Source organism: Arvicola amphibius, chromosome 9 (genome assembly GCF_903992535.2).
Source record: "Arvicola amphibius chromosome 9, mArvAmp1.2, whole genome shotgun sequence".
Lineage (NCBI taxonomy): Eukaryota > Metazoa > Chordata > Mammalia > Rodentia > Cricetidae > Arvicola > Arvicola amphibius.
In genome coordinates, this window is record NC_052055.2 from 61,512,697 (window position 1) to 61,532,503 (window position 19,807).

General features: G+C 48.4%; 2 protein-coding genes across 2 annotated transcripts; one reads left to right on the plus strand and one right to left on the minus strand.

The window, feature by feature from the left end:
* Nucleotides 1-5: 5 nt before the first annotated feature.
* Nucleotides 6-6,669, plus strand: Myg1 (MYG1 exonuclease). The gene is made up of 7 exons (XM_038343543.2): nucleotides 6-368; nucleotides 499-611; nucleotides 2,927-3,086; nucleotides 5,668-5,820; nucleotides 5,943-6,065; nucleotides 6,171-6,352; nucleotides 6,453-6,669. Exons 1-7 carry the CDS (start codon nucleotides 150-152, stop codon nucleotides 6,649-6,651), a joined length of 1,149 nt encoding a protein of 382 aa, XP_038199471.1. The 5' UTR covers nucleotides 6-149; the 3' UTR covers nucleotides 6,652-6,669.
* Nucleotides 6,670-7,304: 635 nt separating this feature from the next.
* On the minus strand, nucleotides 7,305-18,728 carry Aaas (aladin WD repeat nucleoporin). The gene is made up of 16 exons (XM_038343613.1): nucleotides 18,439-18,728; nucleotides 17,935-18,062; nucleotides 15,638-15,693; nucleotides 15,275-15,366; nucleotides 15,096-15,142; nucleotides 13,880-13,978; nucleotides 12,670-12,813; nucleotides 9,324-9,444; nucleotides 8,978-9,102; nucleotides 8,794-8,854; nucleotides 8,571-8,661; nucleotides 8,363-8,456; nucleotides 8,216-8,283; nucleotides 7,887-7,968; nucleotides 7,690-7,774; nucleotides 7,305-7,549 (listed from the first exon to the last, which is right to left on the minus strand). The coding sequence occupies exons 1-16, from the start codon at nucleotides 18,559-18,561 to the stop codon at nucleotides 7,328-7,330; spliced, it is 1,638 nt and encodes a 545-aa protein (XP_038199541.1). The 5' UTR covers nucleotides 18,562-18,728; the 3' UTR covers nucleotides 7,305-7,327.
* Nucleotides 18,729-19,807: the final 1,079 nt, after the last annotated feature.

Here is a 19,807-nt window from a genome sequence, read left to right on the forward strand (position 1 = left end):
CTGCCTTTAGAGGTACCACCTTGGGCTCTCAGAAACTGGAAGAAAGTGCACGCACTTTTCTGGGTTGCCATGGGGACGGCTTGCAGGCGGAAGTGGAGCTGCACTAGACACTTCCTCTTCCGGGTCGGCCTTCCCGTGGAGGGAACCGTATGGGTTTTCGTTTCCTGCGTGGTATCCTAACAGTGGTGCTGCCTCTGCGGTCAGTTCTCCAAACCCAGCGTCGTATGCTCGGTCCAGAGTCCGTTTCGCCCCCTAAAAGGCTTCGCTGCAGCCCCATGGCACCATCCCGAATCGGGACGCACAACGGCACCTTCCATTGCGACGAGGCTTTGGCTTGCGCGTTACTCCGCCTCCTGCCAGAGTACAGGGTACGGACCGCTCGCGAACCTAACTAGCTGGGTACCCTCTAGTGTTTCCTTCCCCTGAGCAAGACCCATTCCCTAGAGACTCAACCTCAATCCTCTGACTGCTGCCTGACAGCCCCTTCTATGTCTGCAGGATGCAGAAATTGTGCGGACTCGGGACCCTGAAAAACTGGCGTCGTGTGACATCGTGGTGGATGTGGGTGGCGAGTACGACCCTCTGAGACACCGTTATGATCATCACCAGAGGTGAGTTCACATACACCTGTCTCTGGCTTTCCTAACTTTCGTTTGTGCTGCAATCCCTCCTTCAAATGCACAAGTTCATCGCTGCCTCATCGTTGAAACCAATCTCCTTAATCGCCCTGCGACTGAAACCCCCACAGGCCTCCCCTGCTTTAACCCTTAGCCTTGCAGCAGGCAGCTCAGTCCTCCTAATTCAAGGACCTTTTGCTTTTTTATTTTTTTGTTTGTTTTTCAAGACAGGATTTCTCTGTAGTTTTGGAGCTTGCCCTGGAACTAGCTCTTGTAGCCAGGCTGGTCTCGAACTCACAGAGATCCGCCTGCCTCTGCCTCCCGAGTGCTGGGATTAAAGGGGTGCGCCACCACTGGCCGGCTGCTTTTTTATGTGTATGGATGTTTGGCCTGCATTCATGTCTGCACCAAGTGTATTGGTGCCCACAGAGGTCAGGGGGTGTCAGGATACCCTGGAATTGGGGTTAAGGAGGGTTGTGAGCTGTCACTTGGATGTAGGGGGTTGAACTTGCCTCTACTGCAAGAGCAGCCAGCTCTTTTACCATCACCAGCCCCATTATGGCTAGTTTTAATTTTCAGTTGACACTCACCTGGAATTGGTTCGGTGAGGGATTATCTAGATCAGGCTGGCCTGTGGGCATGTTCGTGGGACATCTTGATTACCTTAATTGAGTGGGAGGCACTAAATCCTGGACTGCATGAGTTAGAAGGAAGCCAAGCACTAGAAGTGTTCATGGGCTTGTTTTCTCTGCTTTTGCCTGTGGGTGAGATGTGACTGGCTGTGTAAGCTCCTGCTCCTTCCCTGTTGTGGTTGACCATAAGCTATGTTGATCCTGTGTTGACCTCTGTCGGGCCCCTTCTTAACCACAGCATGATTGTCACCCTTCTCCCACACCTCAAACCCTTGCTCACACTTCGGTCAGTGTCCCCACTTTTCCTACAAGAGAATAAACTTTTCCTGTTTCTTCATGTTTCCACCTCCAAAATTTCTCAACTCTCCCTTCCAATTTAAGAAAATGTACTCCCTTCTGTTGTGTTTGTTTGCAGTTTATTGAGTTTATTGAGGCTTCTTTGTAGCCCTGGCTGCCCTGGAACTCTCAGAGATCCACCCGCCCTTCCTCCCGAGTGCTGGGATTAAAGCTGTGTGCCACCTGGCTGCTGCTGCTTCTTTTTTTTTTTTTTTTTTTTAAGTAAATATGTAAGTAAACAGCATCTGCGTGGAATGTGGACTTTTCTTGTCCTCTAAAGTATAACACCCACTTACCTAACATCTGCATCCTATTAGGCATCGCAAGTAATCTAGAGATGATCAAAAGGATACAGGAGGAGGCTGGGCAGCGGTGGTGCACACCTTTATCCAGCACTCAGGAGGCAGATCTCTGAGTTCCAGGCCAGTCTGGTCTACAAGAGCTAGTTCCAGGACAGGCACCAAAGCTAGAGAAATCTTGTCTCAAAAAGAAGAAGGAAGGGAGGAAGGGAGAAAAGGAAAGGAAAGGAAAAGCTACAGGTGGAAGAATAAGGCACCAACACTGAGGAAGTAAAGGCAGGAGGGTCATGAGTTAAATAAAGGTCATCATTTGTGAGCAAGTTTGAGCCTGGATCAATAAGACCTATTTCCAAGCCAGGTGGTGGCGGCACACACCTTTAGTCCCAGCACTTTGGAGGCAGGTGGATCTTAAGGAGTTCAATGCAGGCCTGGTCTGCAAAGCCAGGACAGTCAGGACTGTTACACAGAGAAACCCTGTCTTGAAAAACCTTTAAAAAAAAAATAAATTACCATCAAGAGAAAAATTTTATAGCCGGTTGTGGTATCAAATGCCTTTAATCCTAGCACTTGGGAGCAAAGGCACGCAGATCTCCTGAGTTGAGGCCAGTCTACAGAGTGAGTTCCAGAACAGCCAGGGCTACACAGAGAAACCCTGACTCCAAAAACCAAACCAAAACAAAAAAATACACAGGAGGGTATGTGTGTCTTCTAGGCAGACACTGTCCCCTTTCACATAAAGGATTTGAGCACCTGGAGGTCGGGTCCTCGAGGTCCTGTGAGCCACAGTTGCTGTTATTTGTCCACTCCCTAGGTGAACTTGAAAGGACAGGATCTTAGGTTGCAAAACATAAGGCCTGGCATACAATAAGCGATGAGTTCCAGCCACTGTCGAGTGAGTGCAGGAATATGAGGCACTGGAGGAAAAGCCAACATCATTCGAGTGGGTTCCCTTCCCATCCTGCTGACACCTGGATATAAATTTGCACACACACTAGACTCCTGGACCAGCTCCTCCACTGCAGCCCCTCCTTGTGCTCCTCAGGACTTTTACAGAAACCATGAGTTCTCTGTGCCCTGGGAAGCCATGGCAGACGAAGTTGAGCAGTGCGGGACTTGTCTATCTGCACTTCGGGCATAAGCTACTGGCCCAGTTGCTGGGCACTAGTGAAGAGGACAGCGTGGTGGACACCCTCTATGACAAGGTAGGGACTGTGAATACACCCCACCCAGCCGGCCAGGAACGGCACGGGGGATGCAGCACCAGACTAAGCCTGTCAGTTACTGGATTGTGGGAACTGGCTTAGTCGCGGTTCTATTGCTGTGAAGAGACACTATGACCACAGCAACTCTATAAAAGAAAGCATTTAATTGGGGCTTGTGTATGGTTTCAGAGGTTTAGTCCATATCATCATGGTGGAGAGCATATTGGCATGCAGGCAGACAATGCTGAAGAAGTAGCTGCGAATTGTACATCCAGGTGGACAGGCATGGCTTGTTTTTTGACTTCTTCCAACAAGGCCACACCTCCTAACCTTTCTCAAGTAGCCTCACACCCAATGCCTGAGCATTCAAATATATAAGCCTATAGGGGCCATTCTTACTCAGCCCACCACAGGGACCCAACAGTCACTTCCCCATCAGGTATGTCCTTTGTGCCTTCCCAGCCTACATCCTGGGGTGGGGAGGACTGGATTAGTGTTTAGGAAAGGGGTCTTAGTACTTTATTATTTTGAGATAAGTTCTGCCTATATTGCTCAGGCTGGTCTTGAACTTGTGACTTAAGCAGTATGCTTGCTCCCTTAAGGCCTGGGACTATAAGTGTACATTCCTACACTAGTCTGGGGAAGGACTTTGAAAGCAGCGTTTTCCAGTCTTTTTTTGTGCCATACATTTAAAAAGAAAAAGAAACCCAATTATTCCAGGTGTGGTGGTACATACTTCACCAACCCTTGAGAGGCTTAGATAGGAGGATCTTGAGTTCCAGGCCAACCTGGATCCTGACTCAAAAACCTGACCAAACTAGCAAAAGCATTATTCGATATCTCTGAGTAAACAGATAAGGCTGCTTATACTCGAAGGCATTGGCCTCAGAGACATTATTGTACACCTGGCTATCATACATCTCTCAGTATCTCCATAATTCACTGGTGCACAGGAGTTGGCAGGCTCAGGAGGAAAGGGACAAATTGCAGAAGCATCTCCAAGTTCAGGCCACACAGTACCACGGATACCACTTAACCCTATTCCTGTGAAAGTCACTGGTCAATCCTCAGAATCATCCAGTCTCCGTCACCCGAGGTTCAGCTTTGCAGGTGGGCTGCTGAGTTCAGGCCTCAAGCTTAGTTCTCCAGCGTCTGCTCCCGTTTGTTGTGCCAAAGGGGAAGAAGTGACTAGGGTAACAGTTTTGGGAATGGCAAGGCTTTAAACAACTGGGGTCATTTGTTTCCTCTGCTGATGGTTTTCTAAGTAGCTGATTTTGCCAGTTTTAAGTGAGTATCAAAGCCTTGGAACAGACAAGGGGTGCTGCGCAGAGAGGAGTTAACTTTTTCGATTCTCTCTGAGGCTAGTGCTCTTTCTACACATCACGCATGGGACTGATATGGAAGTGCCTTTTGTAGGGAAGTTTATCATGAATAGAGCATGCTGGTTCTGCCCTAGGATTTGAGGTGTTATTCTACTATTTCTTCAAACTCAAATGCTACAGCTGCTAACATAATGGTATAAGTTACATGGTATATGCTGGTAACACATGGTACGTATTATATGGTATATGCTGATAACACATGGTACATATTATATGGTATATGCTGATAACACATGGTATGTATTATATGGTATATGCTGATAACACATGGTACCTATTATATGGTATATGCTGATAACACATGGCCTCATCTCAAAGCCCCATGTCTCGGCTCTTAATGTCCATCACTTTCCCACTTAACTGTATTTGGCCAGACCATCTACTGTCTCAATCATTTGCTGTGCAGCCTACTTAGCCCACATACTCTTCCCTTCCTTGGCCCAGGAATCCATTTCCACAATTGTACGTAGGAACTGAAATCCCTGGTCAAAAGTCCTAGCCAGGCTGGAAAAAAGCACAGGATCCACTTCCAGAGCACAGGATTCAGTTTCCAACATCCATATGATGGTTCACAAACACCTGTGAGTTTCAGGGGATCTGATGCCCTCTTCACGCCTCCACTGGCACTAGGCATACACACTGTGCACAGGCATACATACAAGCAAAACAACTTTTTTATTTTTGAGACAGGATCTCATTATGTAGGCCTGGATGTACTGGAACTCATAATGTAGACCAGGTTGGCTTGTAGACCAAGCAGGCCAGAGATCTGCCTGCTTCTGCCTCCTCAGTGCTAGGATTAAACGTGTGTGCCACAATGCCCAGCTAAAATTTTGTTACGAGGGTGGAAGGTTGGCCCAGCTGCTCTTCCAGAGGTTCAATTCCCACAAGGTGGCTCACTACCTGTAATGAGATCTAGCGCCTTCTTCTGGCTGCAGGTGTACATGCAGAGCACCCATACACAAAATATATAAAAAACTTTAATGAAAAGAAGACAGCAGCCCTCTGGGCATACATCTTCGGGTGACCTGAATCTCAGTCCTAACACCAAGCTGCTTTCTTCCCTCCTCCTCCCTTCTCCCATCTGGTCAATGGTGAAACACTCGGGGCTGTTGTGAGGAGGTGTTTACACTCTGAAACAGATACCAACTTGACCATGATGGGTATGCTCAAGCCTACCTCCCCCGCTGCTGCTTTAGATGTATGAGAACTTCGTGGAAGAGGTGGACGCAGTGGACAATGGGATCTCGCAGTGGGAAGAAGGGGAGCCTCGGTATGCGCTGACCACTACACTGAGTGCTCGGGTTGCTCGGCTCAATCCCACCTGGAACCAGCCCAACCAAGACACTGAGGTAAATTGGCCTGAGTCACATTAGAACTCAAAGACAAAGGAAGGACAGATGCCTTCCATCCAAGCCCTATGAAGTAGAATTTGAGCCAGTGCCAATCATGTTCTGTATTTCACCATTCCCAGGCAGGGTTCAGGCGAGCAATGGACCTGGTACAAGAAGAGTTTCTGCAGAGACTGAATTTCTACCAGCATAGCTGGCTGCCAGCCCGGGCATTGGTAGAAGAGGCCCTGGCCCAGCGATTCAAGGTAAACTTGGCAGGTGGCCTGAGGGCCAGGGATGCTTCTGGGCCATCTGGTCAACTGGGCCTCCTACTCCTACCTAGACCTAGCCACATACTATTTCCCTTTCAGGTGGACCCAAGTGGGAAGATAGTGGAACTTGCAAAAGGCGGATGCCCTTGGAAAGAGCATCTTTACCACCTAGAATCTGAGCTGTCCCCACCAGTGGCCATCACCTTTGTTATCTACACTGATCAGGCTGGACAGTGGCGAGTCCAATGTGTACCCAAGGAGCCTCACTCATTCCAAAGCCGGTGAGTCCCCCAAAACTACCCTACCTACCTTCAGGTCTGTTTCAACACTGTGGAAATCTGCCACCCTTAGCTCCTCATGCCTCCCTTTGTTGTTACATAGACTGCCCCTGCCAGAGCCATGGCGAGGACTTCGGGATGAGGCCCTGGACCAAGTCAGTGGGATCCCTGGCTGCATCTTCGTCCATGCCAGTGGCTTCATTGGTGGGCACCACACTCGAGAAGGTGCCCTAAACATGGCCCGTGCCACTCTTGCCCAGCACCCAGCAATTACACCCCTTGCAAATTCTGTAGTTCAATAAAATTTCATCTCTCACCGACCCAGGCCCTTATCTACCAACCCAGTCATTTTCTCAGACTTAATAAGTACAACATCCTATGGACAGCCATATGCTAGGGCTTTCCCACTGCTTCTCAGCTTTGCAAACACCGACAACCATCAGTGGGCAGGGCAGATGCTCAGCAGTTAAGAGTATTACTGCTCTAGGAGAGGAACCAGATTCGACTCCCAGCACCCACATAGCAGCTCACATAACTGTCTATAACTCCAGTTCCAGAAAATCCAACACCCCTACTGACTTTGTGGGCACTAGACACATGTGATACACATATGTATATGCAGCCAACACACCCATAAAATATTAAATCTTTAAAAAATAAAGGGCAGAAGAGATGGTTCACAGATTAAGAACACGGACTGCTCTTTCAGAGGTCTTAAGTTCAATTCCCAGCAACCACATGCTGGCTCACCATCATCTAGAATGAGATATGGTGCCCTCTTCGGGCATGCAGGCAGAACACCATATACATAATAAATCTTAAAAAAAGAAAAAAAAGGAAGCCATCTGAGGACTAAATAACTTGATCAAATTCGCAGGTGGCTAGAAAGAGAAAGTAGAATCTTGGCCCGTGGTCCCACTCCTTTTTCTACTATACCCAGCAACACACTAGAAAATGAATCGAACCCAGAGACTTTATTTACACATGGGAGTGAGGGGAGTGGGGCTGAGGTAGTGGTCCTTGAAGAGGGTCCCAAGGGGCAGAGGTTGGCGGTGTCTCAGTAAATAGTGGCACTTCATGAATAGAGCCTCCACCTCCAGCTGGGGGCTCCTGGGCCCGGCCAAGGACTGGGCTAAAGCGTGGGAACTGGGCATTGACAAAGTACAGAGGGATGTGGGCGATTCGGCCTGTGGACCAGCACTGCAGAAAACAGGTAGGAAAGGAGTCAAGAGCATGGACCTAGAAGTGGCCTTTGACAGGGCCAAACCACTGGGTCTCTAGCTATCCAGGAGACCCTACAGAACATGCTCACGCACACAGCCAAGCCCTTGTCTACTCACCACACTGAGCAAGGCCCCTTTGTTGAAGGAAGGATGGAAAGTGATGAGCTGAGCCTGGGCTCCTGGCTCCCCCTGAATAATGCCACTATGGCAAGAAGGGGAAGAGGTGAGAGGCCAGGGCAGCGGGGAAGTTTGTGTAGTTGTATGTGGGGACACGCTGTGGAGGCCAGACCCACAGGTCCCCGCTCAGCACTTACCAGGGAAGCAGCTCAAACACAGGGCTGTTCCGAGTTCGAAAAAGGAGGATGATGGGATTCCCATCCTGTACCCGTGGGTTTCCTGTAAAAAACGGTTCAGCTAATACAGGAAACTCTAGAAGCCAGGTCCCAGAGGGCAAGGGCAGAGAACAACAGCGCTGGTGCTGTCAAAAGCCTGTTAGGCTGCGGCTTAAGAAAGGCACTTTTTCTCTAGCGGGTGTAATGGCACACGCCTTTAATCCACTGAGTAAGTTTTGTAAGTTCTAGGACAGCCAGGGCTAATCAAGGAGACCCAGCCTCAACAAAGCCCCATTCTCTTTACTCCTTACCTTTCATGAGCACAGCCAGGCGTTCACCACTAGGGTCCCAAACCATGGAGTGGGCCTCTCCGCCAAGCCTGTGCCAGGACAGGACAGATGCAGTCAGTGTGGCTCTCCCGACTTCTCATCACTCCTCCCACGGGCACTGAAACCCACCTCTCCTCTCCATCTGGTGTCTGTATTGTTGTCTCAGAAAGATCTGCCACAATTGTTGCTGACTTCGCACCTCCAACGTGTCCCTTCTCTGTCCCTGTAAGGGCAGAGGTTTCTAATGTACAGTGATGGGTTTCCTAGATTTCTGTACTTCCTTCACCCCCAGTGCACTCTACAGGCTGCCGTCTCCCTCTGCAGTGCTGTAACTCACCACACGGGTCTGGGAATGACAAGGAGTAAATCAGCGTTTCCCCCAGCACAGTGAAGAGCAGTCGGTTTCCATCTGGGCTCCAGCAGCCGGTCTGGGGACAGGAAGGAAAAGGCAGGAGAAAGGAGATCTGGAAGAGGACTAAAGCAGGCGAGACGTGGAGGTGGGGAGCCACGCCTACTAACATCCCCTTCCTCCCAGCGTCTGGGCCACAGGCCCCTCTTACCTGACAGCGCCCTGAAAGAGTTGGCCACCTCTCACAAGTCCACATCTGGGTCTCCCAGACTCTGTGCCAGAGAAAGACAAAGATTATAGCCTGGGGCCTTCAAGCTCCAAACCCGGACTGTCTCATCTTGCAGTCCCCAGAGTCAGGTGCCTTTCTCTGGAATCTTGGCTTTTTACCCACTCACCGAAAGACAGCTGAAGGAGTAGTAGCCAGGACTTTGCTGCCATCTGGGGACCACAGCAAGTTGGTAACCCCTCCTCCTCGGAACCAAGGGAGGGGGACACAGATTTCTGTTGAGACATCCCATACCTAAGAGCAAAGGAGGTGGTGTGGAAACTCAGTGCTAAGAGTCGGCTCACCCAGGCCACCCTCTTCGATGCACAAAGGCCTAAGGAAGACCTCGGCTTATGATTACAATGACGGCTGCCTCAGAGGGGGAGATCTGAGGATAGCTCCTTCACTAGATAAACTGAAGACAAACAATCTCACTCCCCCAAGTTTTCCACCACAGAGGGGTGGGAACCACTCACCAGAACAGCAGCACTGACAGGGGAAGCTGAGAGCAGCCGCCCCCCACTGGGGGCCCAAGCCAAGCTGGTGACAGGTGTGTGCCCAGGGTGAGATAATACCTGGGCACAGCCAGAGGAGGGTCTGCGGGATAAACAAAAGGGATAGGGTAAAAAGATGATGACGGGTTGGGTGGGGGGTGGAAACGCCCTTGATCCCAGCATTTGCAAGGCAGAAGCAGGTGGATCTCTTGACTTCGAGGTCAGCCTGGTCTGCAGAACAAGTCCCAGGACAGCAAGGGCTACACAGAGAAAACCCATCTCGAAAAAAACAGGAACACAGATGGTAAACAAATGCACCAAGGCAGCCAGAGGGTAAATGGCTAAGAACACTTGCTCCTGGGGGCAGGAGTCTGCCCTGCACTCCGTGTGTGTGTGTGTGTGTGTGTGTATGTGTGTGTGTTTTCTGCATGCACAAAACCACCTACAGCTCCAGCCAGCAGGTCAACGCCTTCTTCTGGCCTCTGCCAGCACCCAAACAATACAAAGTGAAAACACCCTGTCATGATTCCGTTTCCTTGCTTTCACTAGAACCCCTAATTCATAGCCTCTAACCTCAATTCAGGCTGGGAAAATGATAATAAATAGTGGAGTTTAAATGTGAAGGTCTACAGAGAACCTGTGGTTTTCAGGGCAGGAGCCAGGATAAAAAGTCAGAAGCTGGCAGGGTGGTGGTGGCACATGACTTTAGTCCTAACACTTGGCAGGCAAAGGCAGTTGAATCCCTGAGTTCGAGTCCAGCCTACTCTACAGAGCAAGTTTAGAACAGCCAGAGATACACAGAAAAGGCAGAAGCTGGAGTCCTATTTCCAGAAGACTGCCCCGACAGTGAGTCTCAGAGACTGTGCTGGAGTCACTGTGCTGGGTTACCAATGACATCACCTCAAGGGTCCAACCTTTGCTGGTCTTATTTTCTCAGTCCCAGCACCAATCACCTTTCCTTATCAGAACATCTCCCACCTTTATGTGCCCACAACTTCCTGTCTACCAAAAACCTGTGTGTAAATTGACCTCCACCACTGGGCCCTGGCTCTTCCCTTCCCCCAGGGCCATGGACACGATTCATCTTTACAGTGAACGGCACCTATCTTTGCAAGTCAGCTCAGCTTGAGAGCTCCAACTCACTGTCCCTGTAACATGTGACACATACACGTGATCAAAAATCTTTTATTTTATATGTATGACTGTTTTGCATGCATGTATGTCAGTGACCATGTGTATGTAGTGCCCAAGATGGCCAGAAAAGGGCATCAGATCCCCTGAAACTATTCTCTCCTGAGCCACCTCTCCATCCCTAAAATAAAAACATTTCAAAGGGAAGCCCATTTCTTTAGAGCCTCCCTTCTACAAGAACAGTTACTCTACTTCTCAATAAACTTTGCTGGCTTCTCCTTAGGGAAAAAAAATTAATTTGCTAGGAAGGGGTATGGAGAGATGGTTCAGTGATTAGGAGCACTGGCTGCTCTTCCAGAGGATCCAGTTCAATTCCCAGCACCCACATGGAGGTTCATAATCATCTGTAACTGCAGTCCAGGGTGCATCACTCTCTTCTGGCCTCCTCAGGTGCTGCATGCACGTTACATAGATGTACACAAAGACAAAACACCCGTAAGGTTAAAAACAAAAATCAGCAGCGGTGGTGGTGCACCTCTTTAATCCCAGCACTTGGGAGGCAGAGGCAGGCAATCTCTGAGTTCAAGCACAGCCTGGTCTACAGAGTGAGTTCCAGGACAGCCAGGCCTACAGAGAGAAAACCTGTTTGGAAAATCAAAAAAGAATAAATAAAAGTAAAATAAACCTTTAAAAAATTTTTCCTAGGGGGCTGGAGAGATGGCTCAGTGGTTAAGAGCACTGCCTGCTCTTCCAAAGGTCCTGAGTTCAATTCCCAGCAACCACATGGTGGCTCACAACCATTTGTAATGGGCTCTGGTGCCCTCTTCTGGCCTGCAGGCATACACACAGAAAGAATAATGTATACATAATAAAATAAATAAATATTTTTTAAAAATTTCCTAGGAATCAGTGTGGTGATATTCTCCCGTTGTCCTTTCACTTTGGGGGAGGGGGGTGAAGAGTTCAAGGCCAGCCTCACCTAGACTGAAGTTTGAGCTCAGTGTTGCTCTTAGACCCTATCTCAATAGACAACCAAAGACATGTGACTCAGTATTACCATACTACCAATGTTTTGTACAATTAAAAAGACTTTTTTTTGAAATTACTACAACAAAAACAAAACATCAACATAAATGCTGGTGCAATCCAAGTAATTTCTAAGCTTAGTTAATAGTAATGGACGGTGATGGTATTGTGGTGCCTTTAGTCCTAGCACTTGGGAGGCAGGCACAGGCAGATCTCTGTGAGTTCAAGGACAGTCAAGGCTACACGGAGAAACCCTGTCTCGGATGGATGGATGGATGGACGGAAGGACAGACAGACAGACAGACAATAAAGAGATAGAATGGACAGATGGCAGCTTCTCAGAAGTCTGACGTGGTGACACAAGATGCTGAGCTGAGAACAGACTGAGGCAGGCCAGGCATGGGGATACATATCTTTATCCCAGCATCCTCTGTAAACTCAAGACCAGCCTGTTCTACATAGGGGACTGCTTATCTTGAAAAATAAAACAGAATTTTTTTTATTCTCTTTCACACCTCCCTTTCCTCTGCCACCTGCCACTCCTGCTCGCCCTTTCTGAAGGTAGGCTGAGGCCTCAGGCTGGTGGCCAGGCTGCCCTGCTCCTTATGAGCCAAAGGGTCCTGATGTAACTTGGGCTGCAGGCATGGAACACTGTCCTCGTTTGCCAATAGCTGGAGCTGGACAGAAGGTTTTTGATTTATTCACAATTTTAGAATTCTGCTGGTTTTATTTTTAGTTCTCAGGGAGATTATCCCCACTCCTCCTGAGACACGGTTTCTCTGTACAGTCCTGGCTGTCCTAGAACCTGCTCTGTAGATCAGGCTGGTCTTGAGCTCAGAGATCCACCCTTTGCCTCCCAGTGCTGGGATTACAAGCATGTGCCACCATCGACTGGCAGTTGTTACAATTTTTATGGTTTCTACTCAGGTCTCTATTTGTCCCTACTCTGTAACTCTGACAGTGTATGACCCACAGACATGTCCTCCCATGATCCCAGAAACCTCTAATTTCTGTCCCTTTGTCTAGACAAAGCATCTTAGCCCCCACCTGACCTTACATCTGCTTCTCCACAACCCTAGAAGTGCTGTGAAGAGGGTAATTTGCAGACCCCCAAAGGCTCCTGGAATGACCCTCAGGACAGGACAGGTCAGGACAGGTTGCCAGAACTCACCTTGTGGATAAGGAGGTGGGGTCCAGGGTCCAGATGAGAATACAGCTCTGGCAGGCCACAGCCAAGACAGAGGCACTGAGGGGCTTCCAGGCCAGTGCTGCCACATTTCTCTGTAGACGATGCTTCAGGGAGGGAACTATAGTGCTAGAGTAAAGAGATGGGAAACTGAGTCAAAGCAGGGACCCTAAGCTCAGGGAACCTGAGTCCAGTTAAAAAGATAAAACGAGGTGTTGGAAAAATGGCTTAGAGCCACGGCAGCTCACAAGCTGTATCCCCGCTTCCAGGGGATATGCTGCCCTCTTCTGACCTCCACAGGCACTGCATGCATGCAGTGCACAGGCATTCAGGCAGCCAAACACTCGAACACATAAAAAATAAAATTTAGGGGCTGGACAGATGGTTTAGAAGTTAAAAACATTGACTGCTCTTCTGAAGGACCAGGGTTCAATTCCCAGCACTCACGTGGTATCTTACTTACAACTGTCTGTAACTCCAATTCCAGATCTGACACCCTCACACAGACGTACATGCAGACAAACTATCAACCAATGCTCATAAAGTAAAAATTATAAAAAATAAGTAATAAATATAATTTTAAAAAAATTTAAAAGAAGGTCAAACAGGCTTGGTGTGGTGGGGCACGCCTTTAATCCCAGGGTTCGGGAGGCAGGCTAAGACAGGCTGATGAGTTTGAGGGCATCCTGGTCTACGGAGTGAGTTCAAGGACAACCAGAAACCCTATCTCAAAAAAAAAAAGGTAGAACTAAAAGGTAAAACCCCACAGAAGAAAGCTGACCCATGGGCCTAAGGACGAGGCTCAGCAGTAACTCTGGTACTTTGCCTATACAAAGTCCTGGTCTGATCCTCAGCACAGGATCTGATCAAAAAATAATAATAATAATAATAAAAATTAAAAAATGGTTCAAACGCATGAAAAAAATGTTTCAAGCACATGGAATATTATGGGACAGAAGCAGAAGATTTAAAGATATATATTGGGCGTCATAGTGCACGCCTTTAATCCCAGCACTAAGGAAGCAGATGCAGGTGGATCTCTGAGTTCAAGATTAGCAGAGACCCCATCTTAGAAAAAAGAAGTTAGATATAGAAAGGACACAATCAACCAATTCTAGGAGTTCTACAGACCAGCCCACAAAGGGCAGAAGATGAGAACAGTCTGAACCAGAACCTGCTGCATACAGCCACGCACCTGTTGGCATTATACACACGGATAGAGTCATCCAGCAGGGCCACTGCAAACTTGTTGGTGTGAGGGTGCCATGCAAAGACCCGTAAGCAGCAGTTTGACCTGTGGGGGAATAAGCATGAAGACAGTAGCTGTACTTCCACCAACAGCCTAGCTACTCAGACTCCTTTCTTCCTTCCCACAGAGGAGAGGGACACTCAGTTTTCCTTTTGTTCCTTTCTGAGGTTGTGGAGAGGGACATCTTAGTTAGGGTCTCTACTTTTGTGATAAACATCACAGCCAAACTCGGGGAGAAAAGTGTTTACTTCATCTTACAGCTTGTGAGCATCCAGGAGCAGTGAGGGTAGGAAGCCAAGGCTCCTAGGGACTGTGGCAGGAACTGGAGGAGAGGCTGTACTGTGGCAACATTAGCTGGCTTGCTCAGTCTGCTTTTTTTTCTGGGGAGTAGGGTATGGAGGTTGGGTAGGTGGCTAGGTAGGTTTTTTTGTTTTGTTTGTTTGGCTTTTTGAGACAGGGTTTCTCTGTAGCTTTGGAGCCTGTCCTGGAACTAGCTCTTGTAGACCACGCTGGCCTCGAACTCACAGAGATCTGCCTGCCTCTGCCTCCCAAGTGCTGGGATTAAAGGTGTGCGCCACCACCACCTGGCCTTGTTTTGTTTTTGTTACAGTCTCTCACTATGTAGCTCTAGCTGTCTATAACTCACGATACAGACCAGGCTGGCCTCAAACTCAGAGACCCATCTGCCTCTGAGTGCTAGAATGTGCCACTGTATCAGATTTCAGTCTGCTGTCTTATATCACCCAGGACCACCATAGTGAACTGGGCCTTCCCACGTCAATCATCAATGAAGAAAACACCCCCTCTGCCAAGAGGCAGTGGCACACACCTTTAAACCCCATCACTCAGGAGGCAGAGGCAGGTAATCTCTGAGTTTGAGGCCAGCCTGATCTAGAGAGCAAGTTCCATCCAAGATAACTAGGGCTGTAACACATAAAAACCCTGTCTAGAAAAATAAAACAAAAACGAAAAACCACCTCTACAGACTGGCCCACAGGCCAATTTGGTTCCCTCTTTCCAAACGACTCCAGCTTGAAGGGAGTTGAGCTAAAACTAACAGAACAAGGTAACAATACGGAGGAGTCTGCCTTGAACTCTCCCCCAGAGGAATTCCCAAACTTCAGAACTTCTGTCCTACAGGTGCCAGAGGGTGCACACTCACCAATTAGTTACCTGGGCGAATTCAGCAATCAGATCTTCGCTCCTGAGCTGTAAGAACACAGCAGACAGACATTCCATACACAGGAGCTCACCTCCACCTTCACTTCCCACAGAAGAGCTGGACCACATCCCACCCAGCCCTGCCCACAAAGGAAAGAGGTAGGAGGAAGCCAAACTTACAGACATGTGTGGAAACAGGGAGCCATGGAGGGAGGAGGCCCACCGACAGAGAGCCAGGGCCCAGCTGGATGCTGTCTTTACCCATTCAAACACTGTGGGGTTAGAGAGACAACTCAGATTGCATCTTACTAGCCATGTTCTTAGGTGAGGACAGAGTCAAAACTCTAATCCTTGTGCCCAGCACTCGATGGGCCTAGGCACCTTCCTTCCCAGTACCCACTCTGGGGCACCAGGGCACACAGAAGAGACAGTGACAGAAAACAGCAGGCTACAGGAGATGGGCTAACAGGTGTCAGGGTGAGTTTGAGGAAAGTATGAAGAGGAGACAAGCTTACAAGTACAGGGGACTAGAGGGGTACTGACCTTCTTCCTCTGAATTTGCAATTTCATTCAGGACTCCAAAGAGGCCCACATCACGCCTCATAAATAGAAAAAGACAACAGTTATTCTCATCCTGTCACAAGTCTCCCTAACAGGTCTCATTCAGCAAACACATTACAGAGGGTGGGTGGGTGTGGCACTGATAGAACACCTGCCTAGCATGAGAAAAGCCCTGGTGCAGTCCCTGCCAGCACATCAAGTCAGGCATGGTAGCACAGGCCTGTAATTCAGTACCGGGTAGGTAAAAATTGGAGGATTAGAATTTCAAGATTCTTAGCAGCACAGTGAGTATGAAGCCTCCTTTTTGTTTTTTTTAAAGGAGGTACTGTATGTTTAATGAGTGCCAACTAAGCATCAAGCACTTTATTTATTGCTTTTTTTTTGTTTCAAGACAGGGTTTTTCTGTGTAAAGTCCTGGCTGCCCTAGAACTTACTTTGTAGAGCAAGTTGGCCTTGATCCACCTGCCTCTGCCCCCCAAACACTAGGATTATAGGTGTGTGTTACCGTGCCTGGCCTGCCCTCTGCCTCCCAAACGCTGGGATTAAAGGGGTGTGTTACTGTACCTGGCCTGCCCTCTGCCTCCCAATCTGGCTGGCGCTTTCATTTATCAGAATAATCTAAATGACAGGTTGCCCACTTACACACTTACAGGTGAGGTAACTAAATCTCATGGATTGGGGGTGGTGGACTTTCTGAGGTGAGTTAGGGCTTGGCCAGGTGTAGTAGCTCACAACTTTAATTCCAGCATGTAGGAAGAGCCCTGTGAGTCCTCAGCCAACCTGGTCTAAATAGTGAGTTCTGTCCAGCCAGGGCTATATACTGATTAAGATGAGATCCTGTCTCAAAAAGAGAAGGAGGGAAGGGGGGGGAGGGAGAGAAAGAGAGCGTCACCCTTACTTTCGGTGAATGGCAGATCATCAAAGTGTCTTAAGCATTTCAGAAAGATCAATTTGAAATTAGAATAGTCCAGAATGGAGAAAGGGATCAGTTAAGAAGCTACTTAAGGACTCCAGGAAAAAAAATGGTGGAGTAGCCTGAACCTCCAGAATATAGAAGAGACTTGGGAAGCAGAATGTAAGACTTGAGGGATAAGTAGGACAACAGTAGGGGAAGAGCAATACCTGAGAAACAGCTGGCTGTAACTGCATCAGTAAATATGCCTACAATGTGCCAGGCACTGGGCTGGATGCTTCCAGAGTCCAATTTAATGATCACCACAACCCTACTGCTTCTCTGTTTTGTTTGCTTTTTGATTTGGTTGGCTGTTTTTGAGAGAGGCTCATGGAATCCAGGCTGGGCTCCATCTTACTTTACTGCTAAGAAGGACGTTGGATCCCCTGCGCAGTGCCTGACTGCAGGCATGCACTACCACACCCGGTTATGTGCCTGACTGCAGGCTTGCACTACCACACCCGGTTATGTGCCTGACTGCAGGCATGCACTACCACACACGGTTTATGTGGTAACTCCTTACAGATAACGGTAATAACGGTGACAGCAAACATTTCAGGGATTAGTATGTGCTAGGACAGGCCTCTAAGTGTTTTGCATCTATTTTTTTATAGTGCCTTTTAACCCAATCTGGTAATGTCAACTAACTAGAGGGGGCTCTCTCTCTCTTTTAATTTACATGCATTGGTGTTTTGCCATGGGTGTCGAGTTCCCTGGAGCTGGAGTTACAGACAGCAGAGAGCCGCCATGTGGGAGCTGGGAATTGAACCAGGGTCCTCCGGAAGAGCAGTCACTGCTTTTAACTCCTGAGCCATCTCTCCAGCCCATCTTTGCATCTATTTAATACTACACAGGTTTCACTTGAGGACAGAATAGTTAAGTAACTTTTCCAAGGCTACACAGCTAAAAATGGTGGCCAGGTAACATGGCTTCAGCTCTTACATGTGACCTATGTATGCAAGAACCAATACAGCCTTTACCTAACTTTCCTAAGATTCGGATAAAAGTTCAAAACGAATAATGAACGGCATGAGGTGGGTGATGAGAGCAGGTCTGTAAAATCATACCAGAAATCAAGGCAAGCCATTCAGGATAAACGAAGCTTCTGATAAAGCCTTGGGTTTTAGATGGGTTATCTGATATGATTTCTGCTGTTATAGATAGGAAGATAGAGATTGAATAAAGCAGCCTTTTCAAGAGCAGCCCAAAGCAGAGGTGTGGTGACATCATTCCTCCAGGCTCTGGAGACCAAGCCTACGCACCCCTTCGCTGTGCCTCCCACTCCTCCAGGCTCTGGAGACCAAGCCTACGCACCCCTTCGCCTCACCAAACACTGATGCACCTCTTCCACACTTGTTCCCGGTGATGGATGAAGGCAGTTCTTGTACCATGCTCCAGCCTCCCAGGGGTTTTTAGGGGATCCTTGGTCAGGTGTAGGACAGGAAGATTGATCCACTATACCTCAGAAATGGGGGAAGAGTCAGTCTCTTCCCCAGATCTTACCGGAAACCCCTGCCATCTCCAACCCATAGCTGGCCTAGGCATAAGAGATTTCACGGCCCCTTTCCCATATTCTCAAATGAAACACTTGTGAGACAGAAAAACAAACTTTAGCCCTTATCTGCAACCCCAACCGTTTTTCACAGGATTGATATGAGAAGAGACCTGGCTCAGAGCATCCTTCCTTCTCTCTACCACTTCTAGAACCTCCTCACATGCCTTGGCATCCCCTACAGGCCAATATCAGCCCTAAAATACATTTCGTTCTCTTTAGTCTCCCGTGGGAGCCCCACTTTCCTCAGACCCAGCCCTGCATCCCCACTCGGACCACCTGGCCCCGGAAGTCGGGAGGCGGGCTCTCATAGCTGTTGCCGGTCACCAGCTCGTTATTGTGCTCATATAGGGTGACTTGACCCCTAGGCGGCGGCGGGGGAAACAGCCCTAGGGAACACATCTTGCCAGTCCGGAGGGCGTCTGGATCGAAAGCTCCCGGCTGGCGACTGCTCTCCCTGGATTCTTAACTCCCGGGCTAGATTCGTTTGCGGACGGGTAGTCGTACAGGACAAACAACAACGCGAAGCTCAACGGAAGTGCAATGAAGAAAGTTCCGTGTGAGATTTCGGAACGGACTTCCGGAACTTCCTGGCGCGACTCCTAGCGGAAGTAGCGGCCCGGCCGGGACACGTCGCAGGGCCGGCTTGTAGTAAAGAGGGCTGCGGTTTGGTTTTGGTTTATTTCCTGTCAGACTACTGTTTTTTCCAACTCCGAAGCCCCAACAGCATCTCCCACTCAATAAGGAAAATGTCTAAAATAAGCCACGTTTAGGAAAGTACTTAACTAAACCCTCCAACGCCGTGAATAGCCGTAGGACAACACGAATACCCGTCACTGCACTAAGGAAAAACCATCCAGGACAGTCAGAACGGGCTTTAGGAAACAGTGCTGGTTCTGCAGAACCAAGTGTCCACAAGCAAAGGAGTCCGAAAAGAGGAAGACAGACATTGGAGAAGCAGTAAACTTTCCTGCGTGTAGTACTGTAAAGGCTTTTCTAATCCTTACAATAGCCCCCAAATGCACTGTTGAACTACCAGTACTAAATGACACACTTAGGATCTGGATATACCCAAGCCAGACACTGGCAAGGTATGTTGACTCAAGTGTCTGTAGAATGTGGAGATGGGAAAAGGAAATACAAGGTCAGCATGGGCTACATGACAAGACCCTGCCTGGCAATGCCAATGAGACAGAAGTATCAGAAATAGGCATTGTCTCGTATACATAATACACATCTGATGTCAGACGGGTCTGCCAGGTCCTCTAGGACAAGATAATGCAGAAATTGATCAATTATGGATTGGAAATATGCTAAAGGCCTGAGAATTTCATTTTGAAAATTATGTTACTAGCAAAGGCTTGAAAAAAGACTCATTTGCTGGGCGGTGGTGGCACACGACACCTTTAATCCCAGCACCTGGGAGACAGAGGCAGGCAGATCTTTGTGAGTTCGAGGCCAACCTGGTCTACAAGAGCTAGTTCCACCAAAAGCAATCTACAGATTCAATGCAATGCCCATCAAAATCCCAGCAAAGACCTCAAAAGAACAGTACTCAACCTCATTTGGAAAAGAAAAAAAAAACAGGATAGCCAAAACAATCCTGTGCAATAAAAGAAATTCTGGAGGCCTGATCTTTGATAAAGAA

Excerpts from the sequence above, each read along its gene's own strand:
- Myg1 (XM_038343543.2), top strand. The coding sequence starts at position 150 with ATGGGTTTTCGTTTCCTGCGTGGTATCCTAACAGTGGTGCTGCCTCTG. Across the intron at positions 612-2,926 it reads CGTTATGATCATCACCAGAG|GACTTTTACAGAAACCATGA; the intron begins GTGAGTTCACAT and ends TGTGCTCCTCAG. Across the intron at positions 6,066-6,170 it reads CCCTGGCCCAGCGATTCAAG|GTGGACCCAAGTGGGAAGAT; the intron begins GTAAACTTGGCA and ends TTTCCCTTTCAG.
- Aaas (XM_038343613.1), bottom strand. The coding sequence starts at position 18,561 with ATGTGTTCCCTAGGGCTGTTTCCCCCGCCGCCGCCTAGGGGTCAAGTC. Across the intron at positions 15,367-15,637 it reads TGCAAATTCAGAGGAAGAAG|TGTTTGAATGGGTAAAGACA; the intron begins GTCAGTACCCCT and ends CTAACCCCACAG. Across the intron at positions 15,143-15,274 it reads CCCTGTTTCCACACATGTCT|CTCAGGAGCGAAGATCTGAT; the intron begins GTAAGTTTGGCT and ends GTGTTCTTACAG.